Source organism: Betta splendens, chromosome 4, assembly GCF_900634795.4.
Source record: "Betta splendens chromosome 4, fBetSpl5.4, whole genome shotgun sequence".
Lineage (NCBI taxonomy): Eukaryota > Metazoa > Chordata > Actinopteri > Anabantiformes > Osphronemidae > Betta > Betta splendens.
Window position 1 is genome coordinate 23388469 of NC_040884.2, and position 27546 is coordinate 23416014.

A 27546-nucleotide genomic window follows, 5' to 3' on the forward strand; every position below is an offset into this window, starting at 1 on the left:
TGGCTTCAATCTGCATCTTGTATTATAAATGTTTTCCATAGACATTAGACATAAATGAGAACCTTCCGGATCTGTCTGTAGGTTCTTAGGTGAACATCTGAATCCTTCTACCACCACTGTCCAAATGTTGTAGCAAAATGACATTACACTCACAGCCTTAACCATCGCATCACTGAGAGCTCACGACTGAGCTGACATCATGCAACAGATGTGACATACATAAAGACGCTTTTTCGGAACAGTAGCAGCAGGATCAACCTGTCACCACAATCACCAGTGGAGTTCAGTGGTTCCGCTAAACACAACAGTTTCTTGAAGTTGATCCTAACAGATCTGATGCAAGTTTCATTTTTTTAAGAAAATATTTCATCATCTGTTTCTGAGCCATTAAATTATTGCTAACAAACTACAAATAAAACATCTCCGCTTTGATTCAGCTTTGTTTTACCTTCATATTATTAAAAACAGATAACATGGTTCTTTATTGCTTCACATCATGTGCGGCCCCTCGGTTCAGGTAGGACTTCATCTCATTAATGAGCTCGCTCTCCTCCTCCAGTGTCAGGTCCAAATAATCCTCCTCGTGGTGAGAGATGTCCTCCAACACCTCGCTCACCAGCTCGACATCCTCTAAAGAAACACCACAGAAAAAAGACTCATTGTTGTGTCACAATCCCGTGCAACCAGAATCAGGTGTAACGTGTCAGTGAAGCGCTCACCTGCAAAGTTGGAGGAGGTGGACGGCTCCTCTGAGGACGTGGACGGCTCCTCCGAGGACGTGGAGGCTGGGGACACCGGCAGGAAGCCATGGTTATTTAGTAACAGCTCAGTCGCTGACTGGACGTCTCCACCAGTTTGTCTCAGGGCCGCTTCAGATGCGTCCATTTCAAAACCCAAATACAGCAACTGTAGAGGCACAAAGGTCAAAGGTCATGAACAACAAAACTTTTTGTTGCCGTGTCTTCTCTGCGCTACAATTTACAACATTAGCAGGCTGCACCTGAGCCAGCTTCTCTGGACTGACATCCTCCTCTGTGTTGTTGTTGGCCTGAGCAGTCAGCGTGGTGTCCAGCAGGATCTGAAGACGACAGCATTAGAAATGGTTCCTCACCATCATGAGCCATCAGGCCCGCTGCAGCATGGTCACTCAGATACTCAGATAGACCAACAGATACTAACTCCACAGGCTTTGTTTATGTCTCCATCCGCACGGTGCAGGGCTCTGGCAGCTTGTCTCCTGGAGTATCCCATCTCTGTGAGGGTGGAGATGTTGTCCATCCTGCTCCTCCTCTTCTGTCTCTCTCGCTGTTTCATTTCCTCCTGCTCCTGAGAAGCACAGAAAACTTCAACATGGGAGCAGTGCTGGAGGAGGTAGAGAACAAAGCGTCTTACCTGTCTGCGGCTGGTGATGTGGTCGACAGCCTCCTGCAGGTCTCCCTGGCAGGCTCTGAGGGCCAGTCGAGCTTCCCTCTCACTAAAACCCAGAACCATCAGCTGATTCATTTTGTCTGAGTCCGGATGCAGGCGGCTGTACAGAGACTCCACCTGAACAGAACAACACCCGCTCAGAGGAGACCAACGGTTACAATCAGGTCTTTACTAAGGAGCTTCTTGACAAAGAACCTTAACATCTCGGAACTGCCAAACTCTTTCATTACACCAACATTACCTCAAGCTGTCTGACACCAGAAAGCACTTACTTTGGACAGTTTGTCTCCAGCCTGAGAATCATTTCCTTCCAGGTAGGACAGGAGACTCTGGAGGAGGTACAGTCGGAGGAAGAGCACCTGCTCTCGGCCAGTGTTACCCTGACGACACAAGCGATGAAGGAAAGTCAGACAGATCAGTGGACTAGTCAATCTCTGGGTTCAGCTTCCTTTCATAAATCCATTATCAGACGGTCAACACAGGCAGCGAACGTAAAATCAGAATTTGTAGGACCATAAACGCAGCTGTCAACAGCCACATCTTTGATGTTTGTGACCTTGATGGTTCGCAGCCTCTCCTGCTCCTCTCCGTAGCAGTGCAGGAAGCACTGCTCGGCCGTCTGCAGGCGGCTCCTGGCGTCGTCCAAGCAGGACAGAGCCTCCAGAGCTCGGTGACACCACACAATGTCCAGCTGCAGGACGGCGAAGTTGTCCACCGTGGAGAGAAGACCTGAGTTGCACTTCCTGCAGAGAAAGCGCATTTTGATTGAGTGTTCTGTCCACTGGTACCTGACAGACGTCAACCTCACTAAGTTCCTGCTCTGCCTCAAAGCAAAGAGGCCATAAAGATGAATATTCTTGTCTCACAAAGAACAACAACAACTTGACACCTACAAAAGGTTAAGTAAGTGCAGCTTAGAAGAACATTTCTAATGATGAATAACTGTGGAGTAACTGTAGTCACTCCAATAAGCAGACTTCCAGACCAACGTGGAGGTGTCTGATCTTTCTCCATCTACTGGCCTTAATCCCTGAGGACGTGAAGCGTGAGTACCTGAACTCCTCGTCGGCCCTCAGCAGGTGACACACGGCGTTGTCGTACTGTTTCCTCTTCATCAGAGAACGACCTTTCTCATGGAAGCCCATGGCCAGAATCAGAGCCTGGAAGCAGAAACTGTTCAGTCTTGTTCAGCTTGACTCCAGTCCTAAACTAAGACTTCATCTCCTACTTACTGTACCTTTATTCTTGTTATCTGCATCTTAAAATGATTTTTACCTTTCTCTCCTTGTCTGGGATCGCCAGCGGGTTTCCCCTCTGATCAGCGATTTCCAGGAATGGTGTGTTCCTAGGGTCTTCACTTCCATCTGCCAAACAGACAAAAACAGGTAAAAAAGCAGCCATGATGCACATTTTGTCGTCAGCCAAATACAGACTGGGTCCTACCTCTCTCAGACAGGATCTGGAACCCTTTCTGAGTTCTCTGGAGGCTCTTGTCCTGGTTCTTCTTCTCCTCCTCTTCTTTGAGAATCTGCAGTTTTAGCTCGCTGTCAGTGACCCTCAGCACCATGATCTTACTATGGTTCTTCACGTCCTGTTCATTCAGACGTTTTTCTGATGTCACCAAACACAAAGATTCATTGTTTTTCCAACACACACACAATATTAAAAGCTCAGCTAAGATTAAACATGGTCCATTTCTTAGCTCTTTTCTTTCAATTCTGTTTTAAATCTGAAGCTGATGAGACTTTCTCGCTGACTGTTTTAATTCATAAATTATCGGTACAAAAGGACAATGATGGAATAATTAGGATTCATCTCATGGGTTGAACTCACCTGAACTCAGAGTTTTCCCACTGAGGATCAGTTTGATGCATTTGAGGCCATGCTCCTCTATGATCCTTCAGGACAGAAACAAACACACTCAACAGACTCACAACAAAAGACAAGGCAATAGAAAATAACATCTACTTCAGGTGATGAAATAAAAATGTTGGTAGAGGCTTCCACTATTTGACCTAAAGGTTCACAGGCGACCAGTCAATTCTCTATAGGAACTGTTTGGATATTCTACACAAAGAAGCTTTACATCAGGGTTCCTACAGTACACAAATTCGAGCATTTCTCAAGAACTTTCAAGGTCCATTTTTAAGCTTTTCCAGCATTGTGCAGTGGTAAAGGTAAAATGTTAAAAGGTATGTATAAAAAAATACAATCAAATTGATATTTCATCTTTTAAATGCATTTAAAGAGATAATAACCTCTAAACAGCATGTGTTTTGTACTAGTAAATAGACATCCACTGACATAACGCCTTCCCTAGCCCCTCACCCTAAGCCTCACAACTAAAGGCAGACGTCTAACCACTGCAGCGCTCACTGAACTAAAACCAAATAGAAGTAATGGTGTCTTATGTGGACATTATTAATTTAAATCTCTTCTGAATGGCGGCGTTTGTGGAAACAAGTCATTCACAGCAAAGCTGAATGTGAATCAGCTAAATCACTGTAATACTTTAACTATGAAGTATCACTTAAATGCAATACACACCGTTGATGCAAGCAAACCCCCATGTAAACAAACAGCGGAGGGAGACTTTAGCAGACTACATTGGATGTAGCATGTGGAAGAAGTATAACCAAAAGCAAGGCAGGCTAACAAATGCCGTAGCAAAGTGGTTAGCTAAAAACTGAAGGCCGATTAGAGTTGGAAGATGTCGGTCTGAGGAACGTTAATAGCATCGCAACAAATGACGGCACTTGTGAGCCTCCATCATGTACCATCACAGGAAGAACACGAGTTGTATGAAAAGTAGGAGTTACAATGTGCACCAACTGTTGCTCCTCACCAGAGAGCAGTAGTTTTAAAATAAAAATGTGCAATATGCTACTTCTGAATTTGTTACTGAATGCTTCTCATATTAATGCATTAATCATGATTAATTGCAGAAAACTTGTGTAGGTAAAATTATGAAAATCTTGAAAATCATCACAAAATCACAATTACAATCACAAAAGGCTACTTTTTTGTTGATTCCTCATTCTATCCATGACCTGTACTTCCAGACAGTGTCCATTAAAGCAATAACCTCCCAGCATCTCGATGTGATCATCTCCAACACACATTGACTTTGGTGGAGCGGAGGGGAGGACCAAGCAAGGCTTGGTGGAGCAGTTTGAATCTCAGGCTCCCCAACTTATTTTTAATCCTTTTTTTCTGAAAGGCAAACTATTCAGTCAGATAGTTGGCTGTTGTGAAATAGGTATAGTTAAAATTTCAAGCATTTTCAAGAACTTCATCTGAAATTTAATCAGTTTTAAGACCTTGAAAACACATTAAAATTCAAGCATTTTCAAGCACCTGCAGGAACCCTTTTACATAAAATGTGATGAACTATAGGATTTCAGCCATGAGTCTGATTAGTATCATTCAGATTCAGAGAACTTTATTGATGCCAGAGGGACTTGTTTTGCTCACTCTTGATTGCTCTTGCAAATAGAAAGAAATCTACAGAAAACTCTCAGTAACGATATGTTACCTGTTCACCAAGTCCTGGCCCAACGCGTCCAGCCTCATCTCCACACGGTTCTTCGTCTTTGGATCCTGAGATAAGGAAACATGGCAAAGCTGTTATGTTAGCTTGAACTGAGCTGTGGAGACATTTTAAACATGTCCAGTGTTTACAAAGCCAGAAGGGACATCACTCGCTCTCGCTACCTTCCTGGCATCTCTGGGCAGCAGCAGCTCCAGCGTCGCCACGTTGGTCTGTCTGAACATCTCATTACGCTTCCCTCTGTTCACTGCCTGAACTCTGATGGACTCCAGAGCGACCTCCACCTCCAGCACCGGCAGACATAGCTGAGGGGCGTACAGCTTCGCCAGCTCCTGGAGGTGGACATAAACACATGACTACTTAAACTCTCCCCTTTTCTCAACTGGTAAAATGAAGTAAAACTACACACGTCCTTCAGTTATTTACTATATATATTTATACATTACACAATTCTCTGATTAGGTTTTCTACACAGCACCCACTTTCTACCCACAGTTCCTGGGTGTGATGGTGCTACCACTTCGTTCACACCCAGGTGTTACGTCCTACACTGTGTGTCTAACAGGCGGAGTCCACCAACGCACTGATGAGCTGAGCCGACCTGAATGTGCTGCTGCCCTGGCTGGTTGTTATCGTTGGTGTACGGAGGCTTCCACAGCTGGATCTTCTCCTTCTTCAGCAGGTTCTTCAGCTTTGCCTCCACATTCTGCTCCTCCATCATGTCTGAGAAAGACCCAAGATGCAGAGGAAAGAATTAAACGTGTTTGACCTGTGTAAGGAGAATATAAGAATGTATTTATTATTTTTATTTAAAAATAAAAACATTTCAGCAAAATACTAATGTTAACACAAGAGACAAAATAATATACTGTATCTTGTTAATATTTTCACTATATATGTTAAAGTTTCTCACCAAACTGGGAGAAATGGGAGCAGAGGTGTTTCCATATCTGCTGTTTCACATAACCGCAATAACTTAAGGTTTAAGTCAGGGTTTCAGAAAATCAGACCTATTGCAATCTACCGCTTCCTCATTTGAAAGATACAAAACGTTTTAAAGTAACGCTTCACGGGTGCCTCATGGATGAGACAGGTAGAACCAGGACATCCCATAGGACTAGTGTGTGGCTGCTCACTGCTACTCCTCGCGTGTGTGTGTGTGTGTGTGTGTCTGTGTGTGTGTGTGTGTGTGTCTGTGTGTGTGTGTGTGTGTGTGTGTCAGCATAAACCCCCTTCTCATCCCCATCTCTGTGACGTCATTGCCCTTAGTTTAACCCCATGGCAGAGGTAAGTGTAGTTTCTTCAAGTTTGTTTACGCTCGTCCTTTTGTTTTTTTTCGTTTTTTTCCTTTTATCACAGTTGTTATGAACAGGTGCTTCTAGTCTTCCGCTGCGTGTAGCTTAAAGTTTGGAAAATCTTTTTTTTAAGTTTGGAGAATCAAGCTGATTATCGAAGGGAAATGATTTGTTCGTATTGTTTCTGTTTTAACTGTTAAAGTCGGGAATAAAAAGCAAAAACTACAAACGTGAACCAGTTTGTCTTAAACTGTTTTTCTCGCTAAACTGTTTGTTTCGCCTTAAACCGTCTTAGTTCCCGGGAACAGACCGTGTTTACTAAAACCCAGATCCACGGATCCACCTCTGTCACACATTAAGCATTAAACGTTGCTATATAATCTTGTCTTCAGAGACGCCAGACTGAAAGTCAACGGTCAACAACGGTCTGTTGTGTCCTTAGCGAACCAAACGTTAGGCGTCTGTTCGGATGTATTTGCGGGCCAAACGTGCTGATACGCGTTTCTGTGCGTTACCTCCACGCGAACAAAGCTTTTCGTGGTCACAAACGTGTGTTTAAGCTCCGCTGGACCCCATTCGCTCCGTGACAGGGATGTTTTGGTGGTTTTGTCATTTCTGGTAAGCGCACAGATCCAGAAGGAAGAGGTCTCACTCTGACCACGTTCCAGGATCCAGTAAACGGAGCTTACGCCCGTCGTCACCAAGGGAACGTGTTGGCTTACGACACCATGTTCAGAGACCCGTCTTCGGTATTTACACGATCTTTGATCATCTACGGTAACATACAAGGGTCAAATAAAACATTGTGTTGTTGACGCAAATGTAGTAAATGACGTACAAGTCACAAAGCCCTTTTAGAAGTGCGACGTAAATCAAAAATGAATAAGCAGACTAAAGAGACTAATTTTGTATTATCAAGACTCGCTTTATTTTGTCTACTTTCCCACTTTTATCTATGACAGATATTTTGTATTGTTGGTATTGTAAAATTGATTCTGTGTTATTATAAGAATGGCTACATCAACATAACACGTGTGTACACACTGTGCTGCACAGAGGCATGTGTCTGATTGCCCTCTGGGTCAATACATCAAACTAAAAAAGAACACAAAGACGATGGACTCAACCAGCAGTAGGAAACCAGAGGGTCGGTCAGAGCATCATTCAGCTCAAAAGAAATGCGAAAGGCTCCAGAGAATGAAAGCAGAAGACAGGCAGTGATGATTAGTGGATTTCATTTAGAGAAGAATACGTAGAGAACCTAAAGTCAACAGACAAATATACAGTACATTTAGTTTAAAATACATTCACACTTCAATGAATAAACGTTCTGCTTGAGCAGCAGTCAGTGAATTTTTATAAATGATGAATGAACCTTATTTGAACCTATTTTAGTTGAATCATTATGACTAACTACAAATAACATGAAATATAAATTAATCATTAAGATTCTTTGGTGATTATAAAAACTAAACCTGATTATTTCTGAGGTGAGTTTTTCTCAAGTCTTCTTTATAACAGAAATAAGTCAAAGCTACGCTCATTGCGTCCCTTGTGAACCATCACCATCTCCGTTAAGGTAGGCCTTCATCTGCTTGATGAACTCCACCTCCTCCTCCAGTGTCACGTCCAGATAATCCTCCTCGTGGCGAGAGATGTCCTTTAACACATCGCTCACCATGTCGTCCTCCTCTGAGGATACACCAAACAGACACATTATCTTCAGTCATGTGATGAACTGTTCCATGAGTGGATTTTTATTTGATTCTGAGTTTTGAAGAGCCCTGCAGCCTTAATTTTGTAACTGACTTCCAGGTGTTCTGTGTGGCTGTGATTTGACTCTTTGAGGTCAATCTGTTTCTTGTGTTATCAGAATCTGATGTAATGGTGTCAGTGAAGTGTTTACCTTCAGAGTTGGTGGAGCTGGACGACTCCTCGGGTGAGTTTAAGGGTGGGAACAGAGGCAGGGCACTGTGGTTTAGCAGCAGCTGCAGAAACACAGAGGCCGGATAACAGAAAGGTTAGAGCAGATTAGATTGTTGGTTTTGTTGGACGGATGATGGTACTGACTCCAGAAGCTGTGTTTGTCTGCGATCCGGCGGCATGTCTTTTGAAGTGCGTCCTCTCCCACATGTCCATCATCATCCTCCTCTTCTGTCGCTCTGTTTTCTTCACCTCCTCCTGTTCCTGAGAAACAGAAAGCATGGCTTTTCTGTAACTAATTGGTTTTTAGTTCTGTACAGTGTGGGGGGGGGGCATTGTTTTATGGTCTATTTGTTTCAGGCTGAAGAAGGCTTTATTTACACAAGCAGAAACACTCTGTCTTACCTGTCTGCGGTTGATGATGTGTTTGACGGCCTCCTGCAGGTCTCCCTGGCAGGCTCTGAGGGCCAGTCGAGCTTCTCTCTCGGTGAAACACAGAGCCATCAGCTGATTGATTTTGTCTGTGTCCGGAACCAGGCGGCTGTACAGAGACTCCACCTGTACAGAACCACACCCGCTCAGAGGAGACCAACAGTCTCAAGCAGGAACCCATATAGAGCCCAGACACCTTAACATCTGAGTCTCTAGCTCCTTTTACACAGGTCATTCAGGGATCAACTCAAAGCTTTGCAGTCATTCATAATGTACTCACAAAGCAAGAGCCAGTGAAATCAAACAGATGGTTAACACACTAGAAGCATGAGCACTTACTCTGGACAATTTGTCTGCGGCCTGAGGTTTATTCTTTTCCAGGTGGAACAGGAGACTCTGGAGGAGATACAACCGCAGGAACAGCACCTGCACCTGCTCTATGCCTGCGTCACCCTGACGACACAAGCACGGGTGTAAACTAGAGAAGTAATGAAGGGAACTAGTCACACTGGTTGTTGTTTGTTGGTTCTGTTTGCTTTAATGCAGGTTTAGAAAATCTAACACAGCAGAACTCAGAACTGTCCTGGTAGAGTCCAATCATGTTTTTACACTGTTCTGCCTCAGCGTGTGATCGACAGGAACAAACCAGAGTCGTCCTTAACTGAAATAAATGATGTGCCAAACCTTCTTAGTTTTATGGGAATTAAGCTTTTTAATGTTTTGTCACCTTGATCATGCGCAGCCTCTCCTGGTCTTTTCCATAGCAGTCCTCGAAACACTTCTCAGCCGTCTGCAGGCGGCTCCTGGCGTCGTCCAGACTGGACAGATCCTTCAGGGCCTGGTGACACCACACAATGTCCAGCTGCAGGACGGCGAAGTTATCAACAGCTGTCCGAATGCTCGGGTCACACTTTCTGCAGAGAAAACAAAATTTGGTGTAAACACTGACACTGGTTGATGGATGAGATCACAGAGGTGTTCCTTTTTGATGTCCTAGGTGGTGACTGGAGATCCACAGCTTTTATACCCTGCAGGCAACGCTCCCATTACCATCAATGCTCATTTTGGTTTGCTAAGAGTTTTAGGGTAGTGGCGGCATCAAGTCAAGTCCCTTGACTCCAAATCTACTCAGAGTCCAGTATGTTGGGCCTCCACATCCTGCTTCGTCCCAGTTTTTTCTGTCAATTGATTGACCCTGATCTTGGTCCTCAGGTCCCAGGCACATCTCCATCCAGTGGCATGTGTAGAGGCCTATTCCAGTCTACTGTGTACTGTACGTCTAATCCCCGAGGAGTTAGTACCTGAACTCCTCGTCGGCCCTCTGCAGGTGACGCACGGCGTGTTTGTACTGTTTCATCTTCATCAGAGAACGGCCTTTCTCATGGAAGCCCATGGCCAGAATCAGAGCCTGGAAGCAGAAACTGTTCAGTCCTTAATCTGCTGTGACTCCTCATCCAGGTGTAAATCACAGGATAAACGTATTGTACTGTACATTTATTCTCACCTTCCTCTCCTTGTCTGGGATCACCAGCGAGTTTCCCCTCTGGTCAGCGATTTCCAGGTAGGGGGTCCATGGGTCTCTACTGCCGTCTGAAAGCAGAGAGAAACAGAATCAGGAGTAGTTTGATGTTTTGACTTGTGTATCTGAGGTTTCTGGGCTCAGTTCTATTTGTGACAACTGCAGATGTGCCGGACGTAGACTTTCTTTAAAGTTATTAAAGTTATGTGAAGATGCTAACTTCTGTAAAGAACCCTGGGTTCTGTAAAGAACGCTGGGTTCTGACAAAGATGGGTGGTACCTCTCTCACACAGGATCTGCAAGCCTTTCTGGGCTCTGTGAAGCCTCTTCTTCTGTGTTTTTTCTTCTTCCTCCTTGTTTCTTTTGTCCTCTTCCTGTTTTTGCATGTCTTGTATCAGCTTGCTGTCAGTGACCTTCACCATGATCCTACTTTTGTTCTTCACACCCTGTTCATCCAGACGCTTGTCTGATGTCACCAAAACACAGAGACTTAAGGTTTAACTACAAAAAGACAAACTCCACAATGGTGATTAGGCAGGTTTGACTTGATCAAAGACACCTGAAGATAATAGCTTGTTCCATATCATCGTGGCTGCCAGTCATGTTGAATTCCAGCAGCTTTTTCACCTTGTGATGAGACATTATAGTGTAGCCCTGTGTGTTTGCTCAGTTTATTGTAGATCTCTGCGCTTTACATTTAGTTTTATTATTCCGACACCAACAGTTTCCTCCACTTTCCTCCACGCCTCAACCTCCTCATCCATTCGACCATTCAAAATGGACACTTTTTTTTTACACATGACCAGCATGATATTATACCATCAGTTAGTTAATTTGTTAGTATAATTATTATTTTATGCACGATCAGATTAAGATTCATCTCCTGAGACTTCTGTTTAGGATCTGATAGGTTAAACTCACCTGGACTCAGAATCTTTCCTTTGCAGATCAGAGTGATGCATTCAAAGCCATGCTCCTCTTTTATCCTTCAGCAGAGAAACAAACACACTCAACAGACTCACAACTAAAGATAGTGAACTAGTGTCATTAAACTCTAATTTACTTGTCCACCAGGTCCTGGCCCAGCCCATCCAGCCTCGCCTTTGCCTCCTGAAAAAGGAAACACATCAGCGGTTTTACTGGAACCGGTGCCAGATATCAGAGGTCTGTCCTCTGTAAACACTGAGACACTGCACCTTTTTGGCGTCTCTGGGCAGCTGCAGAACCAGCGTCGCTACGTTATTTTGGTTGGACATCTGGTTATTGTGCACAGCCTGAAGTCCCAGGAAATAAGTTTCAGACAGACTTATTAACACATCACCCTCAGATGCTGGTGTTCCTGTATCGAGCTTCATGTATCTGCTCCAACACGTTTCAGTTCTTTTTCACACATCATGTATCACATTAACTTAATGTGAAGACAGAGGACAAACCTGACTCTTGTCCGGCGGTTCCACTTCTGGGTCTTTTGCTGCCGAAGGTTCTTCAGCTTTGCCTCCGTGTCTTGAACACAACAACAACCAGGCACAGTAGAGAAAGTGAAAGTGCCTCAGTTGAAGGAATTCCCCGACCTGTTGAGGTTCTGTGTGGTGAGTCATGCAACTGACTGGGTTATATTAGTAAAATCATATAGTTTCAGTTTCTTTACAATAGAGACACTGACCAATATGAACACGTACTTTTGTTGACAGCGGTTACAGCTTCACGGCTTGTTTAGGTAATTATGTCATTATTCAGACAGGAATAAAGGTTTTCAGGACATGATGCTCCACAGGTGCATACAGACCTTTCCTCCTGTACTTGGTACCTGAACAGTTCTATTGTAATTTACTCTGAACTTTTGGAAAATAACTTCAGCGGTTAGGCATTAAATGCAAAACGGGGGAAAGCACTTCAGAGTAAATGTCTCTGACTATCTAGTTTCACATCAGCGCAAATGAAACAAACGATAAAACGCACTGATTGTTTTAGTTTTTGTCTAGAACTCATTAACACACGACTGGTAACTGACCCGAATGCATTAGTGACGTCCGCTTGACCTCTAGCATCAGTGGAGCTACAGTCCACAGCTCAATTTGTAGATGATTGCTTGATTTGAAAGCAACCTTAAGGTTTTTATCACTTTTACGTCAAACAATTTGAGCCTGTGTTTCCAACCTTTTATGGTAAATGAATGAAGCCCTCACAGGTTAACATACTGTATGCCATCAGCACGTAATGATCCTATAAAGTAAATACAACTGGGACCATATGAGAGAAGTTAGCAGTTCATATTTCAATACAGCAAATAAAGAAACACACAAATCAGATGTCTTTGTACATTAATCACTGCACTGATGTCTAATTGATCAAATGTTACTTTCACTGCCTCCAGAGCTTTGAGCTGTTTTACACACAGAGAGGATCTGAAATTCAACAACAACAGAAGAGTAACAGCACGAGACGGGGTTAATTGAACTACCTTTCTGTCCTGTGCTTTGTCTGGATTTGAGCAAATTCTCACCAAATTCTCATTACAAAATACTGACAACAAAAACGATCCATATGCTTCTGAAGACTGTGAAACAGCTGAAAGTCCTGGAAAATTACTACCAAACAAAAATAAAAGACTACTCTTACTCAAGCTTACGCAGATGACACCTGGTACATTTAGGACTTGTCCTGTGGGGGCCCATAAGCCCCATAACACACTGCAGCACATTCATTTGGATTAGACTAGAAATCTCAGAAGGAGGAGTACATCCCCAGTCTCCTAGCAGCCTCAGAGATCCTTGGGGTCTTCCTTCTAGGGAATGGGTAGTAGTTCTGGTCCTCCTGGACCCCTGTGACCGAGCCAGCTCTCCCTACACTCAGCCTGGAGAACCTGTTTGCCGGAGACCAGAACCTTCTGGGCCGTCTCCCCGTTGGAGACCCGCTGGGCTGCAGGAACATGCTGCTGGACTTTGTGTCTGAAGACCAGGCCTCATTCAGTGCCTCATGCAGGTTGGTGCTGGAGCTGCTGGGTGAGCCAGTGATGGAAGCAACGGGAGTGGAGCTTTCATCAGAGCTGGACTGAGAGCCAGGAGCCAAACTATCCTGATTTATGAAGGAGCTGTAGACGTGGTCCTCTTTAGAGGAGCTCAAGCAGTCGTCTACAATACATTCTATAGAACTTAGCTCTGATGGAATCAAAGAATCAGTGAGACAGATTTGGACTGGATCCACTTTTGAGCGAATGAAGCAAACTCCTGTGGATTGCTCGAAAGCTGGATCTCCACTGGACCCGTCTACGCTGATGTGATCTTCCAGTTTGGTGCTGGACAATCTGCAAGAAGACAGTTCTCTGCTGCTGCTGAGGGACTCTGGTGTAGAAGAGAGTTTTCTGGAGCTGGACTCCTGCTTGAAGCTACAGGCCTCAAAGGAAGATGATGCTTGTCTGTAAGAAATTACAAATTGTGCATTAAATGCATATGTGAAGTTTCCTGAATCAGAGGCCAAAAAGACCTGACATTTTAATAAACGTTAACATTGTAAAGCTGTACGATTTACCTGAAATGAGAGACACCCTGAGGAGGAACTGTCTGGACAAGTCTCTAATGTTTGAAGGCCTTTCATAATATAATACAATCAAATCAACATATGGGAGTTTTAGCTGCTGAGCCGTAAATCTGGCTGAAACCGGAACTAACCTGGATGAAATGCTGACAGATTGGTGATTGGTGTTTGTTTCTGAGGAGAAAACTGGGAGCTGGACGGGGACAAAGGTGCGTGAGCGTCTGTGAGCATCTAGGTGAAGATGCCAGGGGTCATAGGTAATCGGACTAGGGTCAAAGGTTATGTTGGGAGGTGTCAAACCCTGAGTAATAGGTACAACCCGGACGGCCTCCGTCAAGTCCTCTGAAACTGGAATGACAGAGTTGAAATGAATATATCAAACAGATGAATGCACGGTTTATACTGTATAGTTACAAGCCAGAAAACAGTAAAACAGTCCTTAGACCAACACACGACCGTTTCTGCCCACCTGTCCTGAAGAGAAGCACCTGGGTCTGTCTGCTCCGTTGGTCCCTGCTGCTCCTGTACTGTGCTCTGAGCAGAGAGATGTCCATGGTCATTCCTCGCTCTTCCTCCCCTGCTCCTCCTCCTCCTTCTCTTTGCTCCTCCTCCTTCAGCAGGATCTCCTTTCTTCTGCTGCCTGCAGGTCAGAGGACACATGGTGACCTCTGACCTACAGGGAAAAATGCTGCTTGAGATCTACTTCCACTCTGTTCCTCTTGTATATTTACTGGGGAAAGTGTTGTATTTATACCTGTCTGTAAGTATGTTAAAACCTGTTTGCATAATTTATAAAACAGCTGCTTATTAAGTTGCCATAACTAATTACAGTCAGTATATGTGTGTTTATGAATGTGCCGCATTTTCCCTTAACTCCGATTAGTTTTCCTTCTGACTGAAGTGGTAGCTAGCGTACAGTAGGTGAACAAGTCCCCTGATTCAGAGTTGTGCTTTTCAGTGATTTCCAGGTTCTGGTTGACTGAAGCCATCAGGTGATCGGCTGTGGGAGTGGGGGGAAGGGTTGGATTTAGAGCATGTATGTTTTACTACCTACTGTCTTACATGTAAAATACAACAGATTAATGTGTAGTTTGTCAACTGTGTTAACTTTAACTCGGATGTTAATAATATAACAAATAAGCTTTTTAAATAAAATAAGACTTTTGTGCGGTGAAAGTATCAGATGCTGCGCTCCTCACGGTCCTGCAGGGTTGTTGGTTTGATTTCCATATGAGTTGCCTGTTTCAGTTGTTCCACAGAGCAACAATAGCTTTGTGGCGCATGTGGTAAATGGTGGGTTGGTTTTACCCTCCAGCAGCTCCTTGAAGGGACCCTCGCAGCAGCAGCAGCCGGACATCCTGTTGGCAGAAGCAGTGACACACCTGCTGCAGGTGTTTGCAGTCCCTCAGTAAAAACCTGCTCCTGCAGCACATGGGCTGGTGGTGAGTTCAGAATCCGGTCTGGAAGCTTGGACAAACCCAAACCTACTGCTAAAGTCCATCAGAGCTGAAACCTGAAAACGAATGCCTGGACTGTTTTGTCGGGTTGGGTGCTCAGAGTGAGCTGGAAGGAGCAGGAAGCTGGACACACTCCCTGCTCTGCTTGGTCTGACTTTGATTGGAGTGTAAACAGTGAAGGACAATGTTGGTGCTGACCTCAAACAGCGCCACTGTTACTCAGCCTGAGCCCAGATAATCAGGATTATATAACCACTCCCAGCCACTCACCTGAGCACAACAGGTAAACCTGGAACCAGGTGCTAAGAGGCGTCGCTTCAGTTTTCCATGACAAAAATACAATTCATCAAAATATCTTGAATATGAAACGTCATACTGTTTTGAACTTTTCAACAGAATGGAGGTGTGAAGATGAGAAATACAGATAAAGCAGATTAAATTAATACAAAAAACAAGAAAGCTACCTTTTACGTTAATCACGTCTTGATGAAACGTGTCAGTGACGTCACAGTGTTCAGGTCTCTTTATATGTTTAGCCCCGCCCCTCCGTGGTCAGTTCCTTCCTCATGGCCGCTGAGCAGGGCACCACTTCCCATGTCTACCTGGGCTTCGACTTCAGCACCCAGCAGGTAAAACACAGCACCTCACCTGTTCCTCTGCACGCACGCATTGGTGACGTGCGTCACGTCGAGGTTACGTGCACGTAGAGATGTGACGTTTTCGCGCATGAGCGGAAGAAGCAGGCGGCGGACTGTTTGTTTTTGAGGAGTTTGTGCAGGTAGTTTGATTTGACGGTGATAATGACTGTGTTTCAACCGAGTCGGTTTGAGTGTTGCGGGGCAGCGGTTCTTCGCTGGACTCTGGACCCGCTGACAGTCACTGCCCTGAGTACACACGGTACTGGGGCAAGTAAAAGCACAGAACGGGCCCAAAAACAATGCAAACAATAAAACAACTACTTCAGGCCGAACGTGTCATTCAGCAGGATTTACTCTTTATCTGCTTCCAGCTGATGACGTCATCAGAATCAGCTACAGCAGCATGCTCCAAATACTCCAGTAAAGGCCAAATGAAATGAAATGACATGTGACATGTGTGGTGTGCTGCTGTAACCTGCCCTTGGTTCTTCTGCAGCTGAAGGTTCTGGCGATCGATGGAAACCTGGATGTTGTTCACCAGGACAACGTCCAGTTTGACACTGAGCTGCCGGAGTTCAGGTAACGTTCATCTGCAGATTGTCCTGCTAGTGATACAGAGCAGAGCACTCAGAAGATGGGCTTCTCTTGTGCAGGACTCAGGGAGGAGTTCACATCCACTCAGACAGACTGACCGTCACCTCCCCTGTCCTGATGTGGGTCAAGGTGAGTAGATGTTTCCCTGTTGTGGTTTAGCAGCGGCCCGTCCTCTGACCTCTGACCAATCACCTGTGCTGTCAGGCTGGATGTGATTGGCTGTTTGTGACCATTTTCAGGCTCTGGACCTGCTACTGGAAAAGATGAGGGGGGCGGGGTTTGACTTCTCCCGGGTCCGAGCACTGTCGGGCAGCGGGCAGGTGAGACACAGGACGTCTTCTAGCCACGCTCACAAATCCTACTTAACTGTGAAGTGATATTCATGGTGTCCGTAAGCTGCAGTCTGTCTGTGTGGGAAGGATCTGGTATCCACAGCTGTGAATGAGACGTTTCTCTGTCTGGTTTAGCTTCAGCAGAATTCACAAATATGAAGGAACAGTAAAAACTGTCCGGTGGAAACTGTTTGTTTCTCAGCAACACGGCAGCGTTTACTGGAAGAGAGGCGCCTCTGAGACTCTGAGCCGGCTCGACCCGAACCAGGATCTGTTCCATCAGCTTCAGGTATGAGTGTTTGTCCACCGTGATGTTCCCCGAGTGACAGCTTGACCTCTGACCTGTTGTCGTGGTAACAGAACAGCTACTCCGTGTCCGACTCTCCTGTGTGGATGGACTCCAGCAGCAAGCAGCAGTGTCAGGACCTGCAGGCGGCAGCAGGAGGAGCCCTGAGACTGTCTGAGATCACCGGGTCCAGAGCCTACGAGGTCAGTCCGCCGGTCTGATCGACCGACTACCTTTCAGTCTGTTTATCTCATCATTCAGACTGATTGACCTAAAATAAAATCAATTAAATGCTCACTGATAATAATCTGTGATGTCAGAATAAAATTGAATTGATCCAGGGTGAATCTGTATTTTTCTGCAGCGTTTCACTGGAAACCAAATCAGCAAAGTGCGACAGACCCGACCCGAGCAGTACCAGGAGACTGAGGTCAGCCCGGGAGCTTTGCTGTGACCTTTGAGCCCGAATTGGCAGAAAACCTCTGCTTTAACTTCACGTGTGTTTGTAGAGGATCTCGCTGGTCAGCAGCTTTGCAGCTTCTCTGTTCCTCGGCCTCTACGCCGCCATCGACTACAGTGATGGTACAGAAGCCAGAAGACTTTTATACTTTGTGCTGTAGTTCTACAGATTCTGATTAAGCAGACTCCCCAACCATGTGTTGCATTAACTAATGAGTGATTGTACAGGTTCTGGGATGAATTTGTTGGACATCAGAACCAGGAACTGGTCTGAGATCTGTCTGGAAGCCACAGCCCCTCATCTCGCCCGACTACTGGGAGATCCCCTGCCCTCCACATCTGTACTGGTAAGTTGGGTCCGTCCCGGCTGACACATGGTGACCAATCTGAGCCATAGCTTTAATTGTTCTGTTCTATCTGCAGGGTTCGGTGTCGTCCTACTTTGTGGATCGATACGGTTTCTCCGAGAGCTGCAGAGTGGTCGCCTTCACTGGAGACAACCCAGGTAAAGACTCAGGCCAGAAATGAGCTCTGGGTTTTAGAAACCATGCGTTCTATGCTTCTTTTACTGTGTGGCCATTTAAAGCTTGTGTCACTGCCAGTGTGTGCCGGGCTGTAGTTGCAGCATATAAACACATGGCGGTACTGTTGTGCTGCATGTTAGACTGATCAGTCTGTTTAACTATTAGAAATCATCTCTGCAAAACCTGGAAGTTTGGTTTAATGTGTTTGGTCCAATTAGTGTTGGTTCTGTTTGTTTTGCTCTCATTTCTCATGTGAAGGACTGAATCCTGATGTTGATGGTGTCGTCACCTGACGTGTGTCCTGTCAGTAACTTGATTCATTGGCCTCTCCACAGCAGAGGCCTTTGTAAAACTCCAGTTTGCATTAAGCCGCGTCTGTGGAGCTACTGAAAATCCCTGGAGGTCTAAATACCAACATTAAAGCTCTTCGTATCTGTGTGAAGTCAACCTTTAAAACACAACAAAGATTCTGGCTTAAGAGCAGCATTGATTTTTTTCTCGTCCATAAATGTATGTGTTTGTGTTTTCATGAAAGAACCGGCTTCACCTAGTTCCTGAAGGCCGAGCACATAAAGACAACTACCAGAATAGATAAAGAAATTAACACAACACAACTGCTCTGAGCCTGAGCCAGTCCAGCTGGTCTATACACAGTAAAGCCTCCAGGGCCCAGCATCAGTTCAGGTCCAGAACCCAGCTGAGCCAGGTTTAAGCCTTAAACATGTGCATTGTGCTCCTCAGCGTCGCTGGCAGGAATGAGGCTGCAGCCGGGAGACATCGCTGTGAGTCCATTCACATATACACAGTTTTATTCATCGTGGTTGTGGTGCGTGTCTGACTGGGTCTGTATGTACATTCAGGTGAGCCTTGGTACCAGTGATACGGTGTTTCTGTGGGTGCAGCAGCCTTGTCCGGCACTGGAGGGTCATGTCTTCTGCAACCCCGTGGACTGGCAGGCTTACATGGCTCTGCTGTGGTACGTCTGCAAACCAGAACCTGACTGAGGCCAGATCAGAGCCGTGGGTTTGTTCTGGACATTTCTTAACCTGCTGCCACTTAGACACACTCAGACACACAATAACCAGACTGGACATTGTAGTGGATGCATCTGTTGTTCTGGTAACTATACCAGTGTCATCATCGGGCCTAGTTTAGCCTGTTTAGCTTAGCTTAGCATCCTGGTCCAACCCAAACTCAGTCCACCTACCAGAACCATCTTTTATCCATTTGGAGGGTTGCTACTAGTGTCACATTACCCCCCACCTGAGACCGGTTGCCAGGCAACCAACAGAAATACCAGGATCCTATTGACTCAACATTTTCTGAAATGTCAAAGTATTTGTCAAACATACTGAATGTTAACTAAGTGTGAACAGAACCATAATATTAGGAAGAGCAGCTAAGAGAGAAGCATTTTAGTTTTGTTCCCAACTTTCTTTCCTTACATTACATTTCTTACATTAAACCTAAAGAATAACACACGTTTGTAGGACTAAATTAATTATTAATAATCTCTGTAAAGATTATTCATATTTTTATATGGTTAAACAATATATATTGTGTCAAAGGCAGCGAAAGAGTGAAAGCAGAAAGGAGGAAACCTCTGTGCAGAGAGCGATCAGCGAACGAGGAGGAGATGGATGTTTGACCTGGAGCCTGGCCAGAGGCTGTGAAAGTTAAACCCCACCGAGACCAGGCCCCCCTCCTCAGCACCACCCTCAGCGTTATTGATTTCACTCGGCAACCAAGACTAAGAAGCATTTTGTCTGTTTGCGGCTGCAGTTTCACCATTTACACCTCCAGCGTGTTTCTGACTTGGAGCCTGGAAAGGGATCCAACACCTACTAGTCTGAGATAACGAAACTACACAAACCTCTACCATCAAGTAACACGTTGGTCTGAGCCTCAGAGACAATGTGTTAACACAACACTGCTGAGGAGGAGGAAGGAAGTGAACAATGAAAGGCTCTGTCAGCTACGCTCTGACCTCGTAGCACCTCTAGGCTAATGTGGATGTGTGTTTTCATCCACAGCTTTAAGAACGGATCTCTGACAAGGGAGCGCATCAGGAACCAGTGTGCTGGAGGATCATGGGAAGCGTTCTCTGCTGCTCTGACAAACACAGTGCTGGGAAACAACGGGAACATTGGTGAAGCTTTGTTTTGTTCCAGGTTTCTCTCCTCTTCTTCCTTCTTTTGTTTCTGATTATCTGTCTGTTGTGTTTTCAGGCTTTTATTTTGACACCATGGAAATCACACCTCCTGCTATCGGAATTCATCGATTTGACAAAGATGACAATGAGGTCGGTGGAGAGACATTAACACTCAAAAACAAGATAGCGTGTGCTTGGGCTGAGAGATCACCAGTCTTACCTGTCTCAGTTTTCTTACCTGAGTTTTCTCTTGTCCTGGTGCTGCAGGTGTCCTCGCTGAGTCCTGAGGCGGAGGTTCGGGCTCTGGTGGAGGGTCAGTTCCTGTCCAGGAGACTCCACGCTGAGCGCCTGGGGTACAGCATCAGTAAGACCTGGTTGTATTTAAGTGGGAGATGGTAAAGGCTTTGTCTTTGGTCACTGTTTGACCTAGTCTGGTTGAGCTGATACAGTTCTTCACAGCTGTGTTCTGGTTCCAGTTCCAGGGACCAGGGTTCTGGCCACTGGAGGAGCTTCATGTAACAAAGAGATTCTGCAGGTCAGTCGTTGGTCTGATCCTTGATAGTGACCTGAGACCAAAGATGATGATTTAAAAATGCAGGAGAACCTTTAACCTTCAAGTTGTAAAAGGGTTAAAACATTAATTCTATAGACGGCTATAGACAGCTTACTTTACTTTGGGAGGGAAAAACGGTAAAGAACAGACGAGTGACGAGAACTGGAGAGCTGGTTCTGTTTGCTTCATCCACTGTTCTGTGTGTGTCAGGTTCTGTCAGACGTGTTCGGCGCTCCAGTCTACACCATGGACCTGTCCAACTCGGCCTGCCTGGGATCAGCCTACAGAGCCCTGCACGGTAGATACAGCAGTACTGAGCAAAAGCATGTATGCTGTATTCTATTATCAAGAAGGGGTATTCTTTACCACTTTTACAGTCAGGTGTGGGAAATAAGAAGTAAGGAAAGAGACAAATGGGGAAACAAGGCAGTGAAAAATAATTAACAGTAGAGTAAAAGAAGGTTTGAGTCTAAGCAGCGAAGGAAAGACTTGAGGAAGGAAACAGAACAAGGACAAGATGTTTGAATGAATGTAGATAAAGTCGTCCTGATCAGATCATCTTCCGACTGTGAAGCGGTCCAGACACGTTCAGATGTTTAGCTAGTGGCTGTGTCATCGATCCAGCTGTTACTGTGGGTAACGAGCTTTAGAGCGGTAATGATGTCTGCTGCTGCCATGCTTTAATTTCTCTGTGTGATCAATAACACACACACTGATCTGGTGTGTGTCCGTCTGTCCGTTCAGCATCATGGCTGAAAACACTGGGCACCGCTCCCAAAATGCTCTGCGTGGGTAATGCAGTAGTCCTGAGCTGACCTGTGTGGGTACTGACAGCTTATGACGCAGGTCCTTAAGCAATGACCAGTGGATGGCTCCTGAGCCTCTGATTGGTCACCAATCGGCTGCCATTACGGCTCAGTGATCAGTGATTGGTCAATGACAAAACCACAGCCACATCTGGTTAATGATGGAGATGAATGGATTCTAGACTCAGAAACTCAGTGCTCTGATGTTGTGTGTTTTCAGGCCTGGTGACAGAATCTGGAGGTTCTTTTTTTGATGTGGTGAAACATGCACCAGAACCACAACTGGTGGTCAGGCCACATCCCACAGCAGCCCAGGTACGGACACACACACACAGAGTGGTGTAACTGTAGTATCATCTAAATGGGAGGAGCCAGGAGAAGCCTTTGGGTTACTCCCTGTCTCCTCATGCAATTATTCTGATGCAACTTTAGGTTCAGTGAAGTTCCTTGAATTAAACAATGAACCACAAGCTTAAGTTCTGTGCTTTATTCTCTTTAGAACTCAGCTGATGTCAAACACAACTCTATCCTGTTTGTGTTCCAGGTGTATGACAAAATGCTGAAGCGCTATGGACAACTGGAGGAGACGGTCCTGCAGTGGACGCACAGCTGATCCACAGCCAGTGTGTCCCCAACAGCAGTGTGCTGAATGTTGACCAGTGCTGGTTAAATCAAATGTAAACTCCAGTTGGAACCTGAGTCAACGGCCCAACGTCATAAACCCGTTACTGGTTCTGAAGCTTGACTGATTCAACCCTGAACTGACCACAGCTTAAATGTGGTTATGACTTGATGTATTTTTCACCTGGTGAAAGAAAACAAAACTAATTAAACGTTTATATGTGACTGATGAATAAATGTCTTTGTCTAAGTCATGATTGCCTGCAGGCTCCAGGCTCCTTCCAGTAATTAATAAAAAATACAAGTGAATAATGTGACTGTCGTCATAATGTCATGTTCTGTCTGTCAAGCTCTGGCACTGCGGGGTTTCTGAGCGGTTCTACTGTATGATGTTGGTGTGAAACGTGTTTCTAGCAGCTGTTCAGAGGAAGGAGGAGGAAGCTGAGGGTCTGAGGTTGATGCAAATACAAATGCCTGATGATTGTTACACACTGGACAATAACGTCTCAGCATTTTTTGCATTAATAGAATCTGTTTACACAAAGGCCAAACTCAGCTTTATAGAAACCACATAAAGTCCTCCAGCAGAGCAGGGAGTCCTTCAGCAGATCAATGAGTCCTTCAGGAGTCCGTCTGCAGAGGGTTCAGCGTGGACGGGCATCTGCTTCCACCAGCTGGGGAGGGAGGGGAAGCCAAACAAACGAACCAAGGACGTCATTCGCCAGGTGCTGTTGGAATGTTAGATATTACTGAGTGTGTGTCACCGCACTGATAAATTCACTCACACTAAGCCCCAACCTCATCTGCCCTCACAGATTATTATTGTCTGCTGCCATTAGACTCATGACGTCAGATCATCAGAGGTGGAGGAAGGTTCGCATGAGGAGACGACCGCTGCAGAGCTGAGCTCAGACTGTCCTCAGGTGACACAGCCAGTGAAGCTGATGCTGCTCATCAGACGCCTTCTGTGTTTATGTGCCGTTGCTGTGATTCATGACGAGCCATGAACGTCCCATCACTGAGTGTGAGCAGACTCTCAGACATCAGCTGTCGCTTCATCACAAGGAGAAGATTGGTGACGTCAGCCGTGCGGTTGGTTGGTTGATCCACACAGTGATTTACATCTCCACTCCTTCGGTCTCATCATCCTGGTTCTGTTGGACTCCGTTTTAACATGCAGGAGAGGAGAGGTGTTGTTTTCTCCCACAGAGCACAAGAATTCATCATGAATGAAAACAGCTTATTTGCATCTGTGACGTCTTTACTGCAGAAATAAAGCAGAGAGCATCTGTTGACAACAAAGCAGCCAGACCTGCAGCTTCAAGCAAGAAGGTTCACACTGAAACTAAAGAACTGGCTTCCAACAGCTGAGCGTGGCTGCTTCAAAGTAAAACCACAATTAAAGGATGTTTGTTTTGTTTACTTGGTGACAAATGACTTAAACATAACATATCTGGAGCTGGAGCTTTAAAAATTTTGTCATGATTTTAACTGATCTATTCTGGGTCACAGAGAAGACAGTCGCTCTGAAGTAAGTGCAGGAAAGCGGTGGACAGTTGTTATTTCCACTATGTAGGCAGAGGCTGCTGCAGCAGGTACCGGTCCATCTGAGCCGAGTCCAACCAGGAGCCTGACTGGTGTCCTGCGTCTACACTGATCTGACGACAGAGCTGAACGGTGAAGCCTCGTGTTTTTGTTTGTGTCGATCCCAAAAGGACTGAGTGGTCATTGAGTGACACATGTGTTCCTTAGAGCCTCTTTCCTGTGAATCCGCGGCCTCCGACCTTCAGCGTCTGAACTGAGAGGATCGCCCTTACGCCGAACACGCCACCTACAGCGCCGGCTGCTAATTCAGCCAATCAGGACCCAATGAATGAAGTTGATGAACTTATTTGTTTGTCCAATTAAGGCTGATGCTGATTGATCATGGGGTGATGGTCTAATTAGGTGGAAGACGTCTGTCAAACACAAAAGGAGGAGCAGGGTCAGCCTATGGTTAATTAAGCTTGATGTCCCAGAATGCACTGCTGCAGGCTGTGGGGGTGTCAAAGCCATGTTCAGTTTTTTAATGCCCTACACCAGCTCTGTGTATATATATTAATAACAATAAACCAGGGCTCCTTAAATCCAAGCTGCTGCCTGCTTCACCAAAACTTTTTCACTTCACCCGATAAACTCTGCAACAGTTTATGACTCCTGGAGAAAAGGTGACGTCAGCAGTAAAAGCTGACTGGACTCAGGGTTCAGGTGGAGGTGACCCTTGTGCTGTCATGGCTGTGCGTCCCTTCCCTTTTGCTTCAGGGTTGGGTCTCCACCAGGAAGGTGGCCCCCGGCGCTCTGCATCCTCCACCATGTCAGTGCGATGCCAGCACAGTGCTGCCGCCTCTGTGTCTTTGTTGTCTCCTCCGTCCTCAGCGCTCGGCTGTGATGATAATAGTAGTTATTAGAGGTTTGCTTTGTCCGCCTTCGTCCCTGTCATCACGCGAGGCGTTGTCTGCTGCAGCTTGTGAGCCTCATTAGCATGTCGCTATGATGCTAACACGCAGTCCATGTGTGTCCAATTAAAAATGTCCAACACTCTTAAGGTGGAACTGATCTAATAGTGTGGCATCGTTACCCAGAATGCTTTATGTTACAATACCAACTGTAACAGGCTTTAGGACACACGGTGTGAGGGCGACCATATGTCCTCTTTTTGCAACTAAACAATGTGTCCGGCCAGGATTTCTAAATCTCAGAAAACGTCCAGGATTCGACTTTTGCTACAGTACAAAACAGATAACAGTGCAAAAATTTTCAAGCGCTTGTACAAAAACTGAAGCAATTGTTAACACTGTGCGCCACATTCAACTGACATATCTCTGAAAGCACTGGAGGAGAAGAGCAAAAATATTCCCTCTGCTTATGCAGTATTTTAATTGGACGAATGGTGGTGTTCAAAGTAAATTAGTCAACGATAAAAACACCCCAAATGAGTCAGCTGAAACGAACGCACAATACATCAAAAAAGCACTGGAAAAGAAACAGTGCCAGCTGCTAAAGGTGTTGAATGTGAAACTATTTAACACACACAGTACAAGTGTGTGGGATTTTTTCTAACTTTATGTATTAAAGTTCAGTAACACAGTTTCATGTTGTGAATGCAGTATTTCTTTGTCAGTTGTAGTGGAACTGGTGATGACGAAGATGAAGATGAGGCCTCACATCTGTTTACCCAAGCTGACCTAGGCGTGAGCACCAGAACCGGTTTACAGGACCAGAAGTCTGCAGTGACCTGTTCTGCGATGCACGAGCTGCACACGGCGGTGGTTCTGTGGGAGCACGAGGTCTGGGGTTATGAGTCATTTTCCTTCCAAAGCTTTGGTGTTTTCAGAGTCAAATGGTGTCACTTTGGTCGATGTGTGACACAGGCTGGTACCTTGGTACCTCAGAACCTGTACTGTCAGGATCAGTTCTAACTAAAGGGATCGTCTCACACCAGCAGCTCCAACGTCGCTCTGTGCCAGTGTTTGTAAAGGCAGCGACGGCTCACTGAATATTCTATGTAATCAGAGTTTAGATCGTTTCATCACCTGAAGGTCACTCACTCACATATTGATGTTTCTAAGCGGGCGTCATCTTTCATGTCTTCATTGCTTTACATCCGGAGCTGCTGCAGGCATCGGGTCTAATGAGACGCGTCAGCTGATGTCGTCACCAGGACGGAGGATTCGTTAGATCACGCTCACACTCCTTGTGCTGAGTGTCCACCAGCTCCGACTGGGTCCAGAACCAGGAGCTGGGTCCTTTTATAGAAGCAGTATAAGTCATGTCTGCAGCGTGATGGCGCTCCTAGCAGGAGGTCTCCCATCATGCAGCGCTTCATTAAGCGGCTTCACATTAAAATTCACAGGAAACAGCAGGTTCCTGCCAGGAATCAGGTCAGAGCAGGAGATCAGCTGATCCGATGGTTCTCACTCCAACAGGTCGTTAGGACCAATGCAGCCTCACGTTTTTTATGCTCAGTGAAGATCGACTCTTTGACAAATGTTTAGTTGGGCTCGGCTCTGATCCAGACAGCACCAACGTATGGTTCTGACTCAGCCTGGATTCATGACACCGAGATATAGCATGTACAGAGAGAGTGTAATTCAGCTTAGCCCAGTTCTGCTGGAGGTAACCTGGATCTCAGACCACATCTCCATCGGGTCTGGTCCAATCTGGTGAAGATTCATCTGATGTTCTCTGTCTACATCTCACACTCATCCATCAGGAGCGGGTTCATGCATTAGTGATCAGCTTGGCTCAGACTCTGCTGATTCTGGTCACGGATCAAACTGATGCAACATCACCAGCACGGCGGAACCTGCACCTGCCCCACCTGACCAAAACATGCTTCTCCCGTATAGGAAGCAGAACCAGAACCAGACAGAGTTACGCATGCAGCAGGAACAACCTAACAAGTGACTGAAACGGAACCGCCTTTGCTTGCATTAGTTAGCTGCTGTTAAATTGGAAAATACAAACAGACCCGTTCCGTTAGAACTCTGACTGTTCATAGCGGACAGCCTGATGGTCCAATCATCAGCTGGGCCCATAATGCTCCGTCTGACTCCAACAGCACAGCTCAGTGTGTGTGTCCTTCATCTCTTTTAGGTTGATGGAGGTGAGTGAGGCGGGGCTGAGTTGATGGACTCACCTCATATCACCCTGGACCGAGCCAAGCGGAGGAACCGGTTCCCTCTGCAGCGACCTGATCTGACTCGTTCAACGTCTGTTTGTTCATCAGGTTCCAGTGTCTGGATGCAGAACAGCCCAAACACAGGTTCTACCTATCAGATGTGACTTCCAGAATGGATCCACTAGGTCAGTACTGTCTTGGTACTGGTTCTGGTTCTTTAAGTACTGTTGAAAGCAGGGTAATCACAAGTGTGAACATTTTGACCCTTCAGGTGTAAAGTCATAATGTGAAGAAATTTAAGTTCAGTCTGGACTGAAACTTTCAATTCTGTGAATACTCACACACTGGTGCTGGTGTAGGCCTCAGAGCCGAGCAGCACCAGCAGAACCTCTGGAGCACGTCTCACTGTGACATCTTGTTTCTATATGTAGCTTGTGATTGATGGATGGTTCTGCTCCACACTGAGCTGCAGACAGATGGGCCGACCCAGCAGCGCTCACACTGTCAAGTGTGTGGGTGATGGATCAATGACGAGACCGTGGAGCCGACTGTGCTGCCGGAACCCGAATGCTGCTCTGCTTTGGTACTGTTGCATATGTATGAGTGTGTGTGTGCAGAGCTGTGTTCACACTCGCTCTGGTTCTGGATGCGTGTTTGATCTGGAGCCAAGAATAACACAGCTGTCTGCTTCATGTCTGCATCTGGTCTGAACTTATGTAACATCATGTGACAGAGGAACCTCCACAGATGCGAATCGGGCTGGTTACAGAACCACCTAGTCCT

The 27546-nt window shown here is 45.7% G+C and overlaps 4 protein-coding genes across 10 annotated transcripts; 1 reads left to right on the forward strand and 3 right to left on the reverse strand.

The window, feature by feature from the left end:
• On the reverse strand, positions 1-6949 carry nub1 (negative regulator of ubiquitin-like proteins 1). 3 transcript variants are annotated; one of them, XM_029147901.3, is made up of 15 exons: positions 6789-6949; positions 5580-5701; positions 5143-5310; positions 4964-5028; positions 3262-3326; positions 2872-3039; positions 2704-2792; positions 2482-2588; positions 1985-2171; positions 1701-1808; positions 1393-1545; positions 1180-1326; positions 1001-1078; positions 720-906; positions 1-630 (listed from the first exon to the last, which is right to left on the reverse strand). In XM_029147901.3, the coding sequence occupies exons 2-15, from the start codon at positions 5697-5699 to the stop codon at positions 482-484; spliced, it is 1791 nt and encodes a 596-aa protein (XP_029003734.1). In that variant the 5' UTR covers positions 5700-5701; positions 6789-6949; the 3' UTR covers positions 1-481. The 3 variants fall into 3 exon arrangements, with proteins under 3 accessions (XP_029003734.1, XP_029003736.1, XP_029003735.1); XM_029147903.3 differs by having other exon boundaries at positions 5580-5747; positions 6789-6943; XM_029147902.3 differs by lacking the exon at positions 6789-6949 and adding an exon at positions 5892-6071.
• Positions 6950-7177: 228 nt separating this feature from the next.
• On the reverse strand, positions 7178-11760 carry LOC114853961 (NEDD8 ultimate buster 1-like). The gene is made up of 13 exons (XM_029147911.3): positions 11581-11760; positions 11344-11421; positions 11211-11257; positions 11069-11133; positions 10428-10613; positions 10133-10218; positions 9930-10036; positions 9356-9542; positions 8968-9081; positions 8602-8754; positions 8344-8460; positions 8180-8261; positions 7178-7965 (listed from the first exon to the last, which is right to left on the reverse strand). The coding sequence occupies exons 1-13, from the start codon at positions 11743-11745 to the stop codon at positions 7814-7816; spliced, it is 1539 nt and encodes a 512-aa protein (XP_029003744.1). The 5' UTR covers positions 11746-11760; the 3' UTR covers positions 7178-7813.
• Positions 11761-12398: 638 nt separating this feature from the next.
• On the reverse strand, positions 12399-15393 carry LOC129603926 (uncharacterized). 2 transcript variants are annotated; one of them, XM_055507704.1, is made up of 5 exons: positions 14990-15393; positions 14556-14681; positions 14151-14321; positions 13816-14029; positions 12399-13562 (listed from the first exon to the last, which is right to left on the reverse strand). In XM_055507704.1, exons 1-5 carry the CDS (start codon positions 15036-15038, stop codon positions 12872-12874), a joined length of 1251 nt encoding a protein of 416 aa, XP_055363679.1. In that variant the 5' UTR covers positions 15039-15393; the 3' UTR covers positions 12399-12871. The 2 variants fall into 2 exon arrangements, with proteins under 2 accessions (XP_055363679.1, XP_055363680.1); XM_055507705.1 differs by lacking the exon at positions 14556-14681 and having other exon boundaries at positions 14990-15391.
• A 34-nt stretch (positions 15394-15427) lies between these two features.
• xylb (xylulokinase homolog (H. influenzae)) lies at positions 15428-22420 on the forward strand. 4 transcript variants are annotated; one of them, XR_008694325.1, is made up of 19 exons: positions 15430-15767; positions 16273-16355; positions 16430-16499; positions 16610-16690; positions 16905-16991; positions 17063-17191; positions 17353-17418; positions 17498-17570; positions 17676-17794; positions 17871-17952; positions 18713-18753; positions 18832-18947; positions 20005-20120; positions 20200-20273; positions 20391-20487; positions 20600-20658; positions 20887-21003; positions 21703-21797; positions 22027-22080. XR_008694325.1 is itself a non-coding variant. In XM_041070686.2 (19 exons), exons 1-19 carry the CDS (start codon positions 15705-15707, stop codon positions 22093-22095), a joined length of 1608 nt encoding a protein of 535 aa, XP_040926620.1. In that variant the 5' UTR covers positions 15436-15704; the 3' UTR covers positions 22096-22420. The 4 variants fall into 4 exon arrangements, 3 of the variants coding, with proteins under 3 accessions (XP_055363674.1, XP_040926620.1, XP_055363673.1); XM_041070686.2 differs by having other exon boundaries at positions 15436-15767; positions 20887-20974; positions 22027-22420; XM_055507698.1 differs by lacking the exon at positions 15430-15767 and adding an exon at positions 15871-15916 and having other exon boundaries at positions 20887-20974; positions 22027-22420.
• The last annotated feature ends 5126 nt before the right edge of the window (positions 22421-27546 follow it).

Bases quoted from the DNA above. Each gene is read 5' to 3' on its own strand.
- nub1 (XM_029147901.3), bottom strand. From the start codon at position 5,699: ATGATGGAGGAGCAGAATGTGGAGGCAAAGCTGAAGAACCTGCTGAAG. The intron at 2,172-2,481 runs GTACTCACGCTT...CTTTCTCTGCAG, and splicing joins AGGGCCGACGAGGAGTTCAG to GAAGTGCAACTCAGGTCTTC. The intron at 1,809-1,984 runs GTCACAAACATC...TTGTGTCGTCAG, and splicing joins AGAGGCTGCGAACCATCAAG to GGTAACACTGGCCGAGAGCA.
- LOC114853961 (XM_029147911.3), bottom strand. From the start codon at position 11,745: ATGACTCACCACACAGAACCTCAACAGGTCGGGGAATTCCTTCAACTG. The intron at 10,614-11,068 runs GTGAGTTTAACC...TGGTGACATCAG, and splicing joins AGGAAAGATTCTGAGTCCAG to ACAAGCGTCTGGATGAACAG. The intron at 7,966-8,179 runs GTAAACACTTCA...GTGTATCCTCAG, and splicing joins CAGCTCCACCAACTCTGAAG to AGGAGGACGACATGGTGAGC.
- LOC129603926 (XM_055507704.1), bottom strand. From the start codon at position 15,038: ATGTCCGGCTGCTGCTGCTGCGAGGGTCCCTTCAAGGAGCTGCTGGAG. The intron at 14,682-14,989 runs GTAAAACCAACC...CCACTCCCACAG, and splicing joins CTTCAAGGAGCTGCTGGAGG to CCGATCACCTGATGGCTTCA. The intron at 14,030-14,150 runs GTGGGCAGAAAC...CTGTCATTCCAG, and splicing joins GGTGCTTCTCTTCAGGACAG to TTTCAGAGGACTTGACGGAG.
- xylb (XM_041070686.2), top strand. From the start codon at position 15,705: ATGGCCGCTGAGCAGGGCACCACTTCCCATGTCTACCTGGGCTTCGAC. The intron at 15,768-16,272 runs GTAAAACACAGC...GTTCTTCTGCAG, and splicing joins TCGACTTCAGCACCCAGCAG to CTGAAGGTTCTGGCGATCGA. The intron at 20,121-20,199 runs GTGAAGCTTTGT...TTGTGTTTTCAG, and splicing joins GGGAAACAACGGGAACATTG to GCTTTTATTTTGACACCATG.